Source organism: Miscanthus floridulus, chromosome 12, assembly GCF_019320115.1.
Source record: "Miscanthus floridulus cultivar M001 chromosome 12, ASM1932011v1, whole genome shotgun sequence".
Lineage (NCBI taxonomy): Eukaryota > Viridiplantae > Streptophyta > Magnoliopsida > Poales > Poaceae > Miscanthus > Miscanthus floridulus.
The window spans coordinates 23,752,355-23,768,498 of record NC_089591.1 but is presented as its reverse complement, the minus strand read 5'-3'; the positions used below and the strand labels follow the sequence as shown (position 1 = coordinate 23,768,498).

Genomic DNA, 16,144 nt, shown 5'->3' with positions numbered 1-16,144 from the left:
GTTGCATCTACTCTAATTGCTCGAGAATCGTTAATTAATGGGTAATAATCGATATACACTCTTGGTTCTCGTACTTAATAAGTCTCATTACTATAAAAATAACTTTTATAAAGGCTTTCTAAACTTTTCAAGGTTACAATCCACTTAGCAAACATTTTTAACTAGGTGGACCAATGTGGCTTATGAATTGCTCCTCTAAAAATACATTTTCAGAGGTGGTTTTGTTAAATAAACCGCTCCTCGAAATATATCCATTTTTAAGGATGATTGGCTTAAGATAATAGTCTTTGAAAATATGATTTCTAGAGCTAGTTGTTTATGTCCACTATCCTAAAATTTGGTGATTTCTAAAGGTCTAGAAATCGATTTTTCAGAAGTGGTCAACAAAGTCAACCTCCCTTGAAAATAGCTACAAATCAAATAAATTTGTAACTTTTTCATATAAAGTCAGATGAAGATAAAATTCATAAGAAAATTGTAGACGTCGACGAGATCTAAAACTTTATAATTGACAACTTTTTATTTGAGGTCAATTAGGGACACAAATATATATATATATATATATATATATATATATATATATATATATATATATATATATAAAGTTACTAAATTTTGAAATAGCCTTGTATAGGACATGTTGTCTATCAATGTTGTACTCGACAAGCTCTAAAATTTTGTAGTTAAAAATTTTTCATTAAGATTATTTTTATAATTCTTAAAAATCTAAAAATTATTTTTTAGTCAACCATACCATTTATGGAAAACATTTTTAGATGTGGTTAACTTACAATTCCATCCATGAAAATTGATTTTCAAGGGCAATTGTCTTAACAAGACTGTAAAATTGATTTTTTTAGCGACAGTTTTAAGCCGTCCCTGAAAATACCTCATTTCTACTATGGATGCATGAAGGAAAACTGGCCCTAAAAATCAATTTTGATCATTTCTGAAATCTTTTGTGGGCTAGTGTCTAAAAAACATAGACCATTCGCGGTGCTAAAATTCATTGTGTTATTTCTAAGAATTAGGATGGGTGATGAAATCTCCTACAACTAAAAAGAATAAAGCGTGGACATCTTTTGGTGCGACATTTATTTTGGTTCATCTGTCTGCCCACCCCGTGCGATACCCCGCGCGATAGAAAAAGAAACTGCCATCCCTACGATCCTCGCCTGCTTTGAAGGAAACAAATTGATCACCTGAGGCCACATGCATGGAAGGAAACAATAATCATGCATGGAAGGAAACAATCATGCATGGAAGGAAACAATAATCATACATAGAAGGAAACAATAATCATGCATGGAAGGAAACAATAATCATGCATGGAAGGAAACAATGATGCATGAAAGAAAACAATAATCATTTACTCTTTTTTCAAATAGTGGTCTTCATTTCGGAGCCCTTCATGCAGTTTAATAATGGCTGGGGAGCTAGGCTTGCAAGAACTTACTCTTAATTGGGTTGCGAGCTAGGGATGTAGCACTTCAATGGGTGTCTTGGTTGAGTTCTATAATTGCCAAAAATTGATAGTGCTGATAAGATTGACAATCCTGTAACTCTGCAGTATTCTTTTTTTTCAAAAAAAAGAGGACAAATGCTACTTATGGTCGAATCCATGTTCTTTTTGTTGTTTTGATTTGATGCTCATAGCCCACATGTTAACTTTCAGATGTGTTTATAAAGAATCGAAAGGAGTTAGGCCTAATGCCAATCTTTCTTGTCGTCTTTTTCATTCTTTATACTTATACTAGGTAGCGTGTCCGTGCGTTGCTATGGGATAACTAACAATTTATACTAAAAACACACGGATCGCACGATAAGATAACAATACTGTAAAAATTAAATACCAACATTAAAGTGACATTTAATCCAAAAAGCAAAGTCTATGAATTTAACACAGTCATGGAGTGCGCGGCGTCATAGGCTCACAAACTCTACTTTATAGACCTTTCCGTTAAGCGGCTAAGATAATATTTTCTATTAGCAGGAAGAAATCTCCTATATTCATTTTTTTTCATTGTAATCCATTTATCTGGACAATGTTTGAGGTGAGGGCACGGTTATAGTTTTTAGTAGCATTGCGATATTGTCCGAAGCTATGAGATGATTAATGTCTTGCAATGATCCTTTCATTAATTTAGTTTTCTATCTATGTTTAATTGTTTATTCAGTCTATTTTATTGGCATGGCGGTAGATAATGGATGATAAAATTCAAGCATCCATAATTTATCTCTTTGACTTTGAGCATGAGTTTTGTTTTTGTTTTTTAATTGATATATTGTCCTTTTTTACTGTAGCATTACAGGCATGCATGAAAAACGAAGATGTCTTTACACTGCAGAAATCTTTCAAGAAGATCATGCATAGATTATTCTTGTATTGAATATTATATATATACAATCACCTAAATATTCTAATTAAACTACAAAATTTTAAATTAGGATACGAGGTAAGACATGCAAACAAATATTTTAAAACTATGTGTAGAGTCCAAAGAACTTAATAAATAAATCCTTCTAGAGGCAATGCAAATTCTCTCTAATCATTCATTTGGTGTAGTTAGTGTTATCATAGTATCCGCATGTATTCATAAGAAATAAATCGTGGACAAAACATGGACACTTTTTGGTGCCATATTCCAACATGGGTCCATCGTCCTGCCAATATCCTTGAGGCAGATCACATAAAGAATGAGAGTCACTCTATAAGATTGCTCACAAGAGACTCAAACTTATATCTGATCATGATAATGTTGAATTGCTTTGCATCAAAAGCATCAACAATGATAAACGGGGACATAGGTTTTAGTATGCATAGTGGAGGAAAACTCAACCTTAGCCTTCTCAGCAGCTTTTTTGAGCCTTTGCAGTGCTAACTTGTCCTTACTCAGATAGTCAAGAGGTGCACCAGAAAATTATGCACCACTAAGAAAAGTCACCATTAGTTGCATTGACCTGAAAAATGTGTCAAAATTAAGAATTACATCACCTAATTCAACATCTTGGAATAGACACTTAAGTGGATACCTTATTCTACAATATATGTCTGTGTGAAATAGTCCTAAAGCCACACATATTTATACGCTGAGTATAACATACTTTGTTTTAAAATTTTATGAGAGATTTTTGAGTAAATTGCACCGTGGGTACCTAAACTATTAGGTGTGTAACGCATAGATACTCAAACAAAAAAACATAACTCGTAGGTACTGGATCTAAAAGTTTGGCTATCCAACGGTACTCGCGCGGAAAGGACCCAAATAAGGCAGGCTGTTTTGCGAAAAAACCCCCCGCTGAATCATCTCCTTCTCCTCATTCTTAGTCCCGTGGCCTTGAAGCTCTGTCTCCCTCTCTCACCGCCCATCTGCCATCACGCCGCCCGTCTGCCTCCCACTCACGCAAGCTCGCCGGATCCATCTCCCTAAGCTCGCCGCCGCACCCTCCCCCAAGTCGTCATGCGAGCGTCGTCCGGCCATAGCGGCGCTGGGAGCTCTGGTTACCAGCGCCTGGCGGACCCGGGGGGAAGACTAGGCTGCCGCTTGTGCCCTGCCCCACATGCGGTGCGGAGGTCTTGGAGCTCGTCTGTGGTCCCGGATCTAAGGTCCCTGGGGCCGTTTTCTTCAAATGCCGCTTTCATGAAAGAGATGTAAGTGCATAGTGCCATTTTTTGCTGTAGGATTGGTGTTCTTGCCTTGTGATGTGGTGAACAATTTGCCTTGTGATGCAGGTGCCAGGAACGTGCCCGTGGTTCTTGTTTCAAGACAAGTATGAACGTTTGCTCGTTGCAAGGGGACTGATTGGAGGCACCAGAGAGGGAGGCCATGAACAACAAGTTGTTGTGAATCATGATGAACTTGCAGGATTGTAGGGAGAAGAACATGATGTGGAGGCACTGAAGAGTGGGATTGCTGGTTTGGATGCAAAGCTGAAGAAACTTGTAGACCTAGGTCAAATTGGAGTTGTGTGCTGTGTGGTTGCTTCAGTGTTTGTTGTTGTTGGTGTCATCGGCATGATGCTCAAGTAGGAGTAGGAATTGTAATGCAAATTTGGTGCAATGAACCTGATTCAAATCAGTTTGGCAATGAAATGGAATGTGTTTTGTCCATTCAAATCATTTTGGCTCATTGAATTGTGATGCATTGGTGTTTATTCAGTGAATACAATTGACAGATGTGAGCTGAACAAAGTGAACTCAAATAGCTTTTTTCACAGGAAATTTTGACAGCAACATTTGGCAAGGCAAGTTAAAAACAAGAGTAATTCACAGGCACCTAAATATGAGTAATTCACAGGCACCTAAAAACAAGAGTAATTCACATTTGGCAACATTTAGAGATTGATCCAGTGACATATAGTCACTAAAATAGCATCCATACATTCGAGATTGATCCAGTGACATATAGTCACTAAAATAGCATCCTACATTAGAGGTTGACCTAGTGACATATATAGTCACTAAAATAGCATCCATTACATCTCAGTTTTGGTGCTTGCAGTACACATCCTACCCACCAGTGCACTACACCATACTAGCTGCATATGACCTATACCTATATGATCACTGCACAAAAGAAGGCAAACTTCAGCTGCTGAACAAAAGGCAGCTGTATTTGCTCGACAAAAGCCAACTATCTGTGATGTACAAAAGGGCATCAACACACTCCATAATCCTTCCTACTGTCCAGCTGGACCTTTCTTGGCATTCACTGTCTTCTTTTTTTGGTTCACTGCTTTCTTGGTCCTTGATGTCTTGCCAGCTTTGGTAGTCGTTGTCATCTAAATTTGCCTTGCTGGTGGAACATTGGAAACGATGTAGGCTGAATCTGGTACAGGTTGACTGACTAGATGCTGTCTCATAGTCTGTGAGGCCTGGAAAGGGTCCAAACAAGTTTGTAAGCTAAATTGTGTGGGCCAAAAACAAAAATGATGATAATGAGGGAGTTGTGGTACCTCATCCAGTAGTTGAGACAGCATAGGGTTGTCTACTTGGGACATGGTTGCTTCTGTTTCAGCTTTTGCAGTATAGACCTCCTGAAACACAGATTCTAGTGAAAATAGGTATTTTGTACCAAATAAAGGGGACAGTCTGGTTGCACATACCTGATATTCTTCTTGATGCCTTGCTTCCTCATGTGCTTGTTGAACAGCTGACCTTTTCCTTTTCTGGACAGCTGGTTCTCCTGCTTCCTTTGCTGCACATCTTGCTACATTATGGTCAGGTTTTCCACAGTGACTGCAGTGCATTGTTACTCCATGTTTAGATAGCCTTGGTCCATTTCTGCCTTGTTGTTCATGTGGTGCTTTCTTCCTTGCCTTTGCTGGCCTACCTGGTTTCTTCTCATATTTAGGTGGCTTCACTTCTATGCCTCCAACATTTTGCCAATTAGTCTTGTCAGAGCATGGAAAAATTTGGAAGTTGTATGCATTCTGGAAAGCTTCAATGGAGTAACAGTGTGGGAGCACTGAGTCTTCTGGAATTCTTTCATGCTTAAGGCAAGCAATTGCATGACTACATGGTATGCCTGTCAAGTCCCATCTTCTACATTCACATTTCTTAGCTGCAATGTCCACAACATACTTCCATTCTCTGTCATGAACCTCAAAAATTCCACTCCCACTAGGTAATGGGTAGCATGTGTTGGACATCTCTGCATGCCTAGCTAGCTTCTTGCTAATTTTTGGGCATATGACCATGTGTCCCCACTTCTCAGTAACCTCTTTCTGCTTGGTGTAGTGTCTGGTCATAAGCTGGACCTTGATCTTTTGTAGCATGCTCAAAATAGGCAATTCTCTAGCTTCCACTATGTAATTGTTGAAAACTTCACAAGTGTTGTTCAAGAGGATATCACACTTTGCGTACTCACTAAAGAAAGCCCTAACCCATGTGTTTGGTGGCATCTTTTCTAACCATGCATGGGCATCCTTGCTGAGAACTCTCATTTTGTCCATCTCCTGGTTCCACCTCACCACTGTACTAGCTCTTGCACACCTCCAAAGCTAATTCTTGAAGTTCTCTCCTCTAAATTGGCCTGAGAAGTTGTGGTACAGATGTCTAACACAGAACCTGTGTTCTGACTCAGGAAACACTTGCTGAACAGCAGGGATAAGACCTTTTTGTTTATCTGTCATGATGGTCCAAGGAGTTGTGTTTTCTATGCCAAGGTCCTCTTTCAGTGTCTCTAAGAACCACTTCCATGATGCTAGGCACTCAACCTCCACCACTGCTATGGCCAAAGGAAAAATGCAATCATTTGGGTCTATACCTATTGCACTTAGCAGCTGCCCTCCAAACTTTGTCTTGATGTGGCAGCCATCTAGACAGATAACAGGCCTACAACCAATGAGGAAACCTCTTTTGCATGCATCCATAGACATGTAAAGTGTACTGAAGAAACCATCAAGGCATGTTAGAAAGAAGGTACTGCCAAGATTTGTCCTCCTAAGTTCATGCCCATAATTCCTCAGCTCATTGAATTGCTTCACTTCATCCCCATAAATGATCTCCCATGCCTTCCTTCTTGCCCTACACAGCTTCATCCTAGAAATGGTCAGGTTTAGCTCTAGCTGAACAGTCTTCCCAAAATTGGTCAGGCTCATCTTCTCATCAGCCCTAAACCTATCCAAGTACTTGTTAGCAAGCCACTTTGCAGTGCACCTCTTCAGTTCCCACTTCTTCTGGCATGTGTGATTCCCAACAAAAGATTTGATCATGATACAACTCATCCTTGTGTCCCAAGAAGCATACAAGTACCATGGACAATTTACATCACAATGAGCTTTGATTCTTTTCTTGTCATTCCATGGCATCTTTATCTCCACCCTCTCTTTGATACTGTATTCTGAAATTGCCTTTCTAAGCAGTTCTATTGAATCAAACTTCATTCCTAACTTGAAAATTGGGTTCTCAATATCCTCTGGCCTGAAGGATGACATGTTAGCCCCAACCTTACCCTCTCCATTAGAATCAGGTAACTCCAACTCATCCTCATCAGTTGATATCTCATCCCATTGCCTTTCTGCCATGTTCTCTTTGCCAACTAGGGGCATTTCTCTTGTACCCTTTGCTAACTACAATGCCCATACCTGCCCCCTCATCAACCACCCCATCATCAACATTGTCCCAGAAAAAATCATCATCCTCATGATCAACTTCATAATCACTATCCACAAAATCCCCATCCACACTACCATCATTGTCACTAGCCACAAAATCCTCATCATCATCATCATGCCTTTCAGCTGCTGGCTTCCCTAGATTGACCACATTGTCATCCCAGTCAGATGTCTTGAATGACTTGTAGATATCAAAGTAGAGCACAAAATTGTTAACATGGTATGCAACTTGCTTCATGATGAGTGTTTCTGCATCTAAATCTATAAATCTCAAACCACTAGGCACAACCATCTCAGGCAACAACTAGAGAACAGTGAGCTTCTCAATTCCATAACCTAGCATCACACTGATTTCTTGAATTGAACTAAAACGCCAGTGCTGCACTTTGCAATTGTCAAACCAATCCACCTTGCCACCCAGATAAACCTGATCCTTAACAGACCCACAGAAAAATCCCCCATGATGAACTTCTACAGAGAACTCCTCATCAGGCCCTAAACAGTGAACAAAACCCTAAATTTCAGAGCATTGCGACAAGAAACCTATCTCTACATCAAATTGAAGCATTATGACACCACTAATGATCCAGAATGAACTACATGGACAGGAGAGTAGCCTTCGTGGCACTGACCGTAATCTGGTGCTGGTGCTCCTTCCAATCGACGGACGCCAGGCCATGGTGCCGCGCCGCCGCGCACCGCGCCTCACCTACACCGGATGCAGTGGGGCAAACCCCCCAGCGGACCTCACCCTCTCAATGCGGCGGACGGGCGGCGAGAGTGGGAGGCAGACGGGCGGCGTGATGGTAGACGGGCGGCGAGAGAGGGAGACAGAGCTTCAAGGCCACGGGACTAAGAATGAGGAGAAGGAGATGATTCAGCGGGGGGTTTTTCGCAAAACAGCCTGCCTTATTTGGGTCCTTTCCGCGCGAGTACCGTTGGATAGCCAAACTTTTAGATCCAGTACCTACGAGTTACGTTTTTTTGTTTGAGTACCTATGCGTTACACACCTAATAGTTTAGGTACCCACGGTGCAGTTTACTCGAGATTTTTTAAGACATGTAGTATTATCCATGTGACAGGCACCAATATTTACATATATACTCGAACCTATGTGTACATGATTATATGGAGATGCATCGGAACTTATTCATGGATTTATTGCTGCATAAAAGAAATAGGATATCGGAGAATTCTTTCTGCCGATATAAAATATTATCTTAGCCATATCACGAAAAAGTCTATACAGTAGAGTTTATGAGTCTGCGACGCCGCGCTCTCCGCGACTGTATTAATTTCACGAACTTTGGCCTCGTTCGCCTAATCTGTTGAACAGTGGATTTTGGATTATTTCTGATAATTCAATAGTATTCTGTGAGGGAGAATAAGCTGAAACAAGCTGGAACCTGAGCAGCCGAACACGTCGTTTGCTTTTTGAATTAAATGTCACTTTAACGTCGGTATTTAATTTAACAGTATTGTTATCTTATCGTGCGATCCGTAGTGTTTTTAGTATAAAAGATTTAGTTGTTCCGTAGCAATGCACGGACACGCTACCTAGTGAAATAATTAAGAGCCAGAATGCATAGTTAATTTCAAAGTTTTATAGGAGTTGATTAAACTTGACTTACTTCAACAATGATGCATATCTAACCACGGCATGCACATGCATCTTCCGTACTTGTCTTGCTTTCTTTCCATGCACACACCATTGATTTAGTCCTGTGCATGCAGCATTGATGCACCACATCCATGCATCACACCAACAATTCTCCTCCTGGACGACGTCACCGAAGTTTTTAGTCTCAACCAATGATTGTCTTTCCTTCATGCACGTATTCAAGTAGGCATACGCCATATAACTGTTGTAACACCCTAAAATTTGAAATTTTGGAAATAAAGTTAAAAAGATTTATTTTGAAATTTTTATGCACATGAACACATAGAAAAACAATTTTTTTCATTAAATTAAAATTCATCATAAGGTTTATCTACTTATTTGAGCATGCATGCCCTTGCATTAGATTTATTTGGTTGAGTGGTTTTGATTGAAAATTTAAAATAGTTAAAATTGCTTTTGTAAATGAAAATGGCTTTGAAGTAAAAGAAAAGAAAAATTGAAAATAAAAGAATTTAAAAAGTTGTAAAAATTATTTTTAAAAACTTACTAAAATTTGCTCACTTTTATTAGAATTGAAAAGAATAGTCAAAACTTTATTTGAAGTTGCATTTGGTTCATATTTGAATTTGGTTTTGAAAATAAAATAGGAAAAAGAAATAGAAAAGGAAAACTCATCCTCCCCCTCTCTTTTTCAGCCCATGCTCCAAGCCAGCACGGGCGTTCCTCTGTTCCTGCAGCCTAGCCGCGCATAGGCCCAGCCAACCGCTCCTGTTTCCGCTTCCCACTTCTCCGCATGGGCCTGCACTCCCGTGGCCCAACTTCGCCGGCCCATTTTTCCTCTCCACGCTGCCACGCTTCTCTCTCACTCTTGGGCTGCCGCTCTCCTTGCTTCTTCGCCTGGTGCAATTTCGCCTCAGCAACGCAAGCGGCCCAGCTAGAGGCCCGTGTCGGACCGCGTCCTCTTTTCTCTCGCGCCTGAGTCACTGTCAGCTGGGCCTCGCCAGTCAGCACCATCATCAACCTCAGCTCATGTTCTACTGGGACACTGAGCCGGAGTCCATGTCCGGCTCTACTACTCCGCCCCTTGGTCTTGTGCCCCACGGCTGCTCCGTTCCTTAAATAGAGAGCCTCCATGCCCGTGCTATCCCCCACCGAGGCCGAGGACCACCAGCCGCACCGCCAGGAATCCTAGTGCCGCCATCCAAGTTCCACCAAGAAGAAGCCATCACCGTCGGGTCATCCCGCCATCCCTCCGTTGTGGTAAGCACGTCCTAGAGCTTCTAGCAGAGCTCTTTAACCCGTACAACCCCTTTTCTTCTTCTTTTTTCCTCTGTGCTGCCCTGCGCGGCGTAGCCGTTGCTTCGCCGCTGCCATAGCCCAGTCACCCTCCTTCTCTGCTCTGCAATAGCCGCTGCAAGTCACATAATCGAGTTCGCCATGTTCCTATCCATCTCCCTATGCCAAATCCGAGTCGAATTAGGGCCCCTAGGCGCTTTGTCCAATAGCTCCGACGAGTAATCGATCAACGCCGGTCAAATCACCGCCAGCGGTCACTGTTCCGGCCCTCCCCCCCCCCCCCCCCCCCCAATTCCCCTCTCGGTTCTAATATCAGCCGACCAATCTGGATCCTACGGCCTCCATCAACTGATATCCCTTCGTGTGGCCATCTTGCTAAAGAGCCCCTCCACTTTTCTAAAATAGAACCCGCACTCCAAAGTGTAATCACATATTACGTTTTCTTCTTTGGAAAGCGTAGTTTCGTCGGTTTAGATCCAAAATACGTTTTCACTTATTTACAGATTTACCACTAATTTTGTTTTAGCCATAACTTCTTCGTTTTAACTCTGATTTAACCCGTCCAACTTCTGTTAGGTTCATAATTTCATAATCTACATGTTTATACTACTGTTAGATATATTTTTAACTTTTAAAATTCATGATTAGATTTAATCTATTATTTTACTAAAGGAAATCTTGTTTATTTTACATCTTATGTGTTTTAGCTTCGTTTTGATCCATTCAAGTTGTGCTAGATTCATTACAATGAGATCTACATGTTAGTAATGATGTTTATCATGTCCTTCAATCTAGAATTTCATGGTATAAATCATATCTTGAATAATAATTATGCAACTGGATTTTATAGATAAAATATGATTTTGTTTTACTTTAGTTTTATAATTCAAATTTAATTTAATTTAATTTAATTTATATAAGCTTCTATAAATAAATGAAGCATATAGTTTTCTTTTCCGCGCATAAAGCAAATCTATCGGTAGATGTACCTTTTTAACCGTAGCTCCGATTAGCGTGCCTCTCGTATCTGTGTGTTCGTTGTGATGCATAGAATCGTATTTTAGACTCTTTTTCTTATTTTTCTATGTGTCGGTACAGAAAGTGACCAACTAGTAAATATTTATAGTTTTGCTGTACGTTATGATCGGAGGTGGCCTAGCACTCAATGACACATGATTTATACTAGTTCAAGCAACGTGCCCTACGTCCAGTCAGGGTCGGTCGATGACTTTATTCCTGAGCCTAGGTGCTCGAAGTCTGTAGTGGGGTTACAAACGAGAAGGAGAAAAGAGGGGGTGTACAAGAGGTTCGGTTGGCTCCGACCAGAAGGGTTGCGGTCGGAACTTGGTGGTCCTACGGTTGGGAGCGTTGATGTCAATCTAGTGAGTCTGAGCTTAAAGAAGTTGATCTCCCCTTGTTGGAGGGAGCGCATCCCCTTTTATAGATGAAGAGGATGGCTTTATAGGTGAGGGGGAGAGAGTACGGATGTTTCTAAGCCTTGCTGCCTACGATGATGAAAACTGGATAATGGTTGACGCCCCCCAACACTGTCGATGTCGCTGTAGGATGCCAGATGTGCACAGGAGGTTGAGCTATCTTCTTCAGGAAGGATGGACGCCGGTACCTGCAAATACTTCTTGATGCCTAGTGGCATATAAGGAGCCGCGCTATGTTTACCCGGTATGGCAAATCCTGGAGCCCATACCGCGATTGATGTCCAGAGACACACGGGGGAGTTTCTAGCGGCCCCTACAATACTTTGTGTTAGGGTGGCTGTAGAGCACTATTTCGTGCAGGGTATGGTTCCTGGTACAGTGGTTTTGACTTGTGAGCCATGCCTTGCCTTTCTCCACACGTCTTCTGGTTCCTTCCGAGCGGGGTGTCCCCGGTCGGATGGCCCCAGTCGGCTCTCAGTGCGCTAGTCGGAGAAGAGCGGTGAGTAGGGTTCCCACGAGCCTCGGTTGCGGGGTCGGAGTTAGAAGCAGCTTTTTGGGCTAGGCCTTCCGATTGGAGAGACTGCTTGAGATGGCTGGTGCCTGAAGCGAGTGCTCCGGTCAGAGAGGTGGGTCGAAGAAGTCGACGAACGGACACTTGCTTCTTAAGGGTAGTCCCTCCGGTCGGTGACCGGACTCCCCTTCTGGCCCGCTGTGTTTTAGATTTTTAGGCCGACCCATGAATTATATGTTGCTCTCCTAGGCCGAGCTTGGGCGTGGAAGCCGGTCCTCGAGGGACCCCGGGTTTATGAACTTGACACTATGATTGGTGTAGTATTCTAATTTAGATCTATTGTTTGCTTCGTGTATGATTGTATGGATGCTTATGTGGTGCTTTATGATTTCGTCCTAGTCGGTGAGATATATGTGGTGATCAAGAAGAAGAAGAGCGTTGAAGATTAAAGCTTACCGAAGAATCAGTGTTTAAGGCAAGTATAGCATGGAATCTTCTTGTTGTCCTATACACCTTTAATCATTTAATTCATGTTGTATGTGTCTACCTTGACCACCACTAAGGATTTCCTAGTACTTTGTACCTTGTACCTTGATACCTTTAGGTTATCGCATTAGGTAGCTTTGCTAGTGCTCAACTAAAGACCATGATCTTGTAACTTGACTAATGGTATATGCAATAAACACTAAAAGATGCTTTTTAGCAACATGGAATAAGGGGGCTAGAGCATTGGGCTATTTTTTTGGTGCTCTAGATTCCTCTCCCTAAGGACTTAGCTGTAAGTGGTCATCCGAGACTTATAGTACAGCTTGTGAGGGCTACATGGCTCTAACTTTATCTCAGTATGAGGACCTTTTCTAGCTTGTTAGAGGTTACCTTTATGGTGCAAGAGGGGTGTGTTCCGGGTTGGATATAGTGCGTCCTTTGTCCGTCAGTGTATAGGCTACACGTTATTGTGCCTGCCGGAAGGGGAGCTCTATATTCGCAAGCCATAGAAACCTAGCGGCCCTAACTTGTTAGACGAACTTTTGATTGACTTCATAGTGAACCCTGTCGACTTTCCTTGGTAGTGGGTCAAGAGGTTGGCTGCCTCGGGCGAAAGGGTAAATCACGACTCACAGTGAAAGTGTACAACCTTTGCAGAGTGTAAAACTGGTATATCAGCCATGCTCATGGTCACGAGTGGCCTTGGAACATTTACGGAATAGATGATCACTAATGATTAATGATGATGAACACTGATGATACTGAAGATGAAAACGCTCACTAATGAATACTGTTTATGCTATTTATTATTTATGTTTACCTGATCATGTGTTTTATGGCCTTGTGATAAACTTGTTGCTACTCCTATGTTAAAATTATGACAATTAAAAGCTAATCACGATTAAAACCAGTGTCAGCCTTTTTGAGCCTCATGAACCCCATGTTATATTTGTTGGGTAAGATATGTACTTACGCTTGCTTTACTTTTTAAACCTTTGAAAAAATCCCGGATATGTACCAGATTGCTAAAGTTTGGAGGATTTAGGCTTATGATCAACCAATTAATTATCTCTGTGGATTTGGAGTTTTCCCCTAAAGATCGAAGTTGTCTTTCCGCTGTCTATACTCTAAGGTTATAATCTTACTATGTATTTAAGCATTGTCTTTTGATATTACACTTATTTGTAGTTATATTTGAGATTTAACTTTCTAAACTGATATATAATGTGTATCTGGTTTTATTCTTAAAACTAGATGCTGCACCTGTTGACCGGTCATGTGACTTCCATCGCTTCTCCCTATGCTTGTACACAGCACTAAAGCAGACAATAGTCGAATCCGAGGACGCTGGAAACTGCGGACAAGTTTGCTATTACGACAAACACGTCTTTGTACGCAATGCTCATTCGGTATTCTCTCAAAACAACAGACTCCATATATGCCTGGGCCCTGGGACAACAGAGGTCTGCGAGCATCTCTCGCTGCGCGTTCCCACAAAATTATCGTTCGCCCTCTTCATTTGCTTAGCCGCCAATGCAAATTAATCAATATACAAATCACCAGCTCGAACAATTAATCGGCCAAACAATTGTTTACATCATTATTTACTAGGGCCACTTTATCCTCATCCAATGTTCATTGGCCTGTCTCTTCAATATTTACTAGGGCCACTTTGGCCCCGTTCGGCTGGCAGAATTTTAGCTGAAACTGGCTGAAAATACTGTTGTGGTTGAATTGTTGCGAGAGAAAAATACTATTTCAACTGAAAAAATAAGCCGAACAAACCGAATAGGTGGTAAGTCGAACGGGGCCTTTATCGAAATTAAAAATGGGAGTGGCAGTGACATCCTTGATCAACGAGAGCCTCAAGGGGGCTAAGGCCAGTCTCAATTGAGAGTTTTATTACATTGTTTCTAAGACTGTCATGTTATGTGAAATGAAATGAAATTTGAATTAAATACCCACTCTCAATGGAGAGTTTTATTTCATGGTTTCATAGGCATTTAATTTCAAGACTCATAGATAGTTGATAATCGTGCCAAGAGAGTTTTATCTACACGAAACTCATTTCTTCTCTCTCTTCTTAAATAATATGCCATGTCATCCAAAATAGCTACGTGGTAACCTATTTAATGCAAATAAACTCACATGAAACTCCCACCCAAACTGACCTAATCACCCTGTTCGCTTGTTGGTTTCAGCCAGCCCAAACCAGCCAGCCAACAGTATTTTCCTCTCACAACAAACCAGCACCAACCAGCCTAAACCAGCCCAGAAACCAACCGCCGAATAACTTCTCATCAAGCGATTGGGAAGCTTCTGATTGTCACTTCAGTTGACAAGGACACACGGACAGCTGCCAACAGGTCCAGGGTCGACGATAATATGCAAACTACGTGAGACATAACACTTTTTTTTGTTTCCGTTTAGTAGCTTTGAGCATACACAAGTGAAGTAGAGAGAGACACAGATGTTCTCAAGGAAAAGGCTGCAGACTGAAAATCTCACAATGACAACTGGGTTCCAGCAATATTGGTCATTTTGGAAAGAATGGTAAAGGGGTAGCAATTGATGAGACTTTCACTGCTTTTTAAGAAAAAGGAACTGGTCAAAAAAGCCAGCCACCAGCAAAGATGCTACACAAAGAGAGGGGAAAGGGGGGACAGGGAATGAAAAGCATGACTGATGCCATAGTGCTTGGAAGATTCATGATTTCAGGGTTGGTTTGCATCTTATTGCTAGCCCATCTGTAGTACTGTCCTGGGCTCCTATCTGCTAGTAGCATGCATGGACATGTAGGTCTTGCATATCTGACTGCTATTATGCTGGAATGATGGAATGGATTGCTGCTGAAAAGACAGATTACTACATAATAACCACATATAATTCATTTGTGCATAGTATGTGTTGCAACACTCTTTTTGACCATGCCTAATGATGGTGGGCATGATGCCCTAGGTATCAATGGCAGAGCGAAATGGCTGTGAATACCTATACCTATCAAGTACTTCGTCAGTAAGCTAATAGAGTTACATATATTATTGTTAATTCTTTTATTGTGCAACTTTAATAATTACTTACACTCTTTTTGATGAGTGTATTGATGTTCAAAACATATGCTACTAGAAAACCTGTTTGCAAATGGAACAATATTTTATTTTCATTTATCATTGGATGCAGTAATTCTTTTAGAACGAATGATTATTCAACAATAGTGGCTGGCATTTATTTTATTAGAAAGAAGTAAAAACAGGAAGAAACGACAGGGACAATGCTAGTCTTACCTCACATGGGAGGTTTGGAAGGAAACAAACGCCCACAATTTTGAGCGAACGCAGAAAGTTTGGCACTGAGTTTTTGTTTAATGCATAAAAGATGAGGCAAGAACCTTGGGCAAATTCCTTGGCGGCTCTTCTGCCTAGCTCTCAATTCCATGTTAGGCCTCTGCACAAGTTTTCTTGTACAAAAATCATTTCTTGTTTGTCTATTGCCTGTTTGTTACCTTCCACGTCTGCTTACATGCTTAATAGAAATGGTGTACAAACGATCTCGTGTCGTTCAAAAAGGAAAATAGTCTCACCTTAGCTAGAGTATGTCCAATTCTAGTGGGCCGCGCATGTCAATCGCTCTGCAGGTGAGCGAGTACTGTGTAGTGACTGTAGCCGTATGGATAC

At 41.2% G+C, this 16,144-nt stretch overlaps 1 protein-coding gene across 1 annotated transcript; it reads right to left on the bottom strand.

Annotated features, from left to right (window-relative positions):
• Positions 1-6,003: 6,003 nt before the first annotated feature.
• LOC136495621 (uncharacterized) lies at positions 6,004-7,411 on the bottom strand. Its single transcript, XM_066491504.1, has 2 exons — positions 7,090-7,411; positions 6,004-7,022 (listed from the first exon to the last, which is right to left on the bottom strand). Exons 1-2 carry the CDS (start codon positions 7,409-7,411, stop codon positions 6,004-6,006), a joined length of 1,341 nt encoding a protein of 446 aa, XP_066347601.1.
• Between the last annotated feature and the right edge of the window lie 8,733 nt (positions 7,412-16,144).